Source organism: Verticillium alfalfae, genomic scaffold (assembly GCF_000150825.1).
Source record: "Verticillium alfalfae VaMs.102 supercont1.2 genomic scaffold, whole genome shotgun sequence".
NCBI lineage: Eukaryota > Fungi > Ascomycota > Sordariomycetes > Glomerellales > Plectosphaerellaceae > Verticillium > Verticillium alfalfae.
In genome coordinates this window covers 3,090-5,912 of record NW_003315037.1, presented here as the reverse complement: position 1 = coordinate 5,912, position 2,823 = coordinate 3,090, and the positions used below count along the sequence as shown (strand labels likewise).

The 2,823-nt window shown below is 51.3% G+C and overlaps 1 protein-coding gene across 1 annotated transcript in view; it reads left to right on the top strand.

The window, feature by feature from the left end:
• The window catches only part of VDBG_01479 (ras GTPase activator), a gene marked incomplete at both ends in the record, with an annotated part of 9,316 nt that extends 7,338 nt beyond the window's left edge, over positions 1-1,978 (top strand). Inside the window, 3 exons of the mRNA XM_003007245.1 lie at positions 191-935; positions 992-1,244; positions 1,297-1,978. Of these exons, the coding sequence (XP_003007291.1) occupies positions 191-935; positions 992-1,244; positions 1,297-1,311 (1,013 nt within the window). The remainder of the gene's footprint in view (positions 1-190; positions 936-991; positions 1,245-1,296) is intronic.
• Positions 1,979-2,823: the final 845 nt, after the last annotated feature.

The window sequence follows — 2,823 nt, the reverse complement described above, 5'->3', positions numbered from 1 at the left end:
CTGGCAGCACCCTCAGTTGATATCTCAAATGCTTGGCGTTCGCGATGGATGAGTTTGGTGGCGAGCACGGCTTTCCAGAACCAACCCTGCTGTGCAGCCAAGGGCATTTACGGTAATGGGTTGTCTTGCGCGGAGGAGGAAGTTGATGATGATCTGCTATATCAAAGTCCCTAGTAACGGTGCGGAACAGTGTTGGACGATTGGAGGATGAGGGCAACAACCGACATGTTCGTCTCGATTGTGACATCACTCTCCCGGATGATGTCCAAGCTCCCCTCTGCTTCGCGATACGGACTTCAATTATTTTGGCTGGCGATATCTTTGCTTCGCCTGGTTCCGGCGGCTCTATTCAATTGCACAGCTCAATTCCTAGAAGCTGTGCTAAGTAACATCAACACAGTCGGCGGTCTCAGGGGCGAAAACATGGCAGCATTGCTTATGCAGGGCAGAGTTCAGCTTGAAGAAGCTGCGGTGCTTCTAGATGATGCATACGATGTGCATTTCTCACAGGAATCATTCCATTTCGCTGTTTGCGCATGCCTGGCGAGAGGTTTGGTCGACACTACTACGCGACAGGGTACCATGAGGGTTCTCTCTTCCTTCCTTGAGATGGCAGGTAGTTTTTCTGATGACAGTGATGGGCCGATAAGAAGCTCATTAGATTCGCCATATATGGCTCTAATTCTAGCAAGGGTCGCGGGCCACCAGGAACTCAAGGATATCCTCTGGTCGTCTGGGGTGAATCCGTCCTTGGTTGGCATGGTCGCAAGTACACGACAGCTACAGGATATTAGTCGGGCAAATGACCAGGACCTTCTGCTCAATACGGCCATTGAGCTGGTCGACTTCCAGTATCTTGAGGACGCGATCCAGGATCGAACTTTAAGATGGCTGGCCTTACTTGCCAAAGCAAGACCAACGGTTGTCCTTCATTTGTGAGATCAGGGTGCTTCATTTGCAGTAGTTGGCTTGGTGCTAACGGTGTTTTCAGGTGCGGCCCGCTGGCTACCATACTGAACGACACTCTGTCGCATTGCCAGAATTCGACAACGTTAGAAGCTGCGCACCTGCTTCTACATTGCCTTGCCTTAGATCCTCGCCTCAACCAGTCACTCGATACGCCTGTTCGACTGGAGGATGTCTTGGACGATCTTGGATTCAGCGGGCTTTGGCGGTCTTGTTCGATGGATTCTGCACACGAACAGGACAGAAAATATTTCACCTTGACAGAAAGACTGATTGAGGTAAGTTGAAGGCTTCAGTCATCAACCAAGGAAAACTAACAATCCGTTGCAGCTCATCATTATCTAGATGATGCGTCTAGTAATACACTGTTCTCGTGCTATTGTGCCATGCGGAAACATTGCACAACGTCAACATTCTTGGTGTCACAACCAACTCGGGTCCCCTCCCATGTCGCGAGCTGCTCACTACTTACTGTTGGTTATTTTCGGGGGCTGCCCAGCGAAGGGCCAATATGTTAACAAGGGACAATGTACCCTTTGCTCCCCAGCCTTGGGGCCCAGATTCCACGTTTGGTCGGATTGCCATATACCATGCCCATGCTCTCTGGTCTAGTTGCCGGGGAGTGAGATGCTTGGCCCAACTCTCAAACAGCAACCTAAAACTTCCAAGAACCCTTGCAGCATTTTCTCCAGCTTGTGTATCTGTGAAAGATGACGTCTTCGATTGTCGTGCCCTTCTTCTTGGTGACCCGGAGGTCATAGCAACGCTGGTGGGTTGATCAGAGGCGGCTGCGAAACTACTCAGAAGATAGTGTCTTGCGGCCTCGGGTTCGTGTACTACGAAGCCTAATTTTCCATGCTCACTACTGGGTCGGGATAAGTTTGTCCCCTGGTTCCTCATCGAATCTCGAGGACTGGTGTCGAGTGCCCAAACCGCTACTTCCTGATGCAGGTCGACAGGGTTTTGCAAGCGCAGTCCTTCCGCCAAAGCTTCGTTGACACATCTGCGAATCAACCCCCATCGATCCGGTCCCAACATGACGCCGCCAAACCATCGACTGACAACAACAAGTCGGTTAATCGAATCAGCTTCTCGAAGCAGGCGCAGGATGAATTGGCCACCACCGGTTTCACCGTCATCATCCGCGCCCTCGAAAAAGGTAGACGTTTCGGGCCGCTGGATCCGGTAGCCCCAGAAATTGTGAGACGCTGTCTTGAGGATGGGTTGCGAATCTATTAAGGCGCCAATGACGGATTTGGCAGCATCACCAACAGTAAAAGGAGCACTGTGCGCAACGAAAGACGAGCCCCGCAAGTCTATGCGCTGGGACGTCGACCAGCTAGGTGCTTCTTTCCTGGCTGTGTTACCAGGGCTTGGTATAGTGAGCCCTCCATTGTAACGGTTTGCCTGTTGATTAGTTTTCGTCCACACACCTTCGGAGGCTGTGCCATCTTCCTGTACTGTAGCAACTTGCTCGGGACATGCGGTCGATGTCCTGCCCAAAGTCGGTCCTGCAATAGTCTGCAAGGGATAGTCACCCCGCTTGAGTATCGAAATATCTCGTCCCATGACTCTCACAGTGGGTTGTCCATGTTGCCATGTTCCAGGTTTTGCCTTGTTATCTTGTTCAAGTCCCATGTTAGCGGCCTTAACTCTCGCATTGCTACTCATGACAGCCTGCGCAAGACTAAGACGGCTCGACAGTGGCTGCTCCGGCATAGTAACCCTTAGAAGCTCTAGTGTGAAAGCAAGTAGCACCGGAGCCCGGTTGATGTAAATTACGGTTGTTCTTAGTTGATCTTCTTGTGTGATTATAGGTATGGTCAAAGACTGTTCAACTTCAGCCGGGGTTCGGGA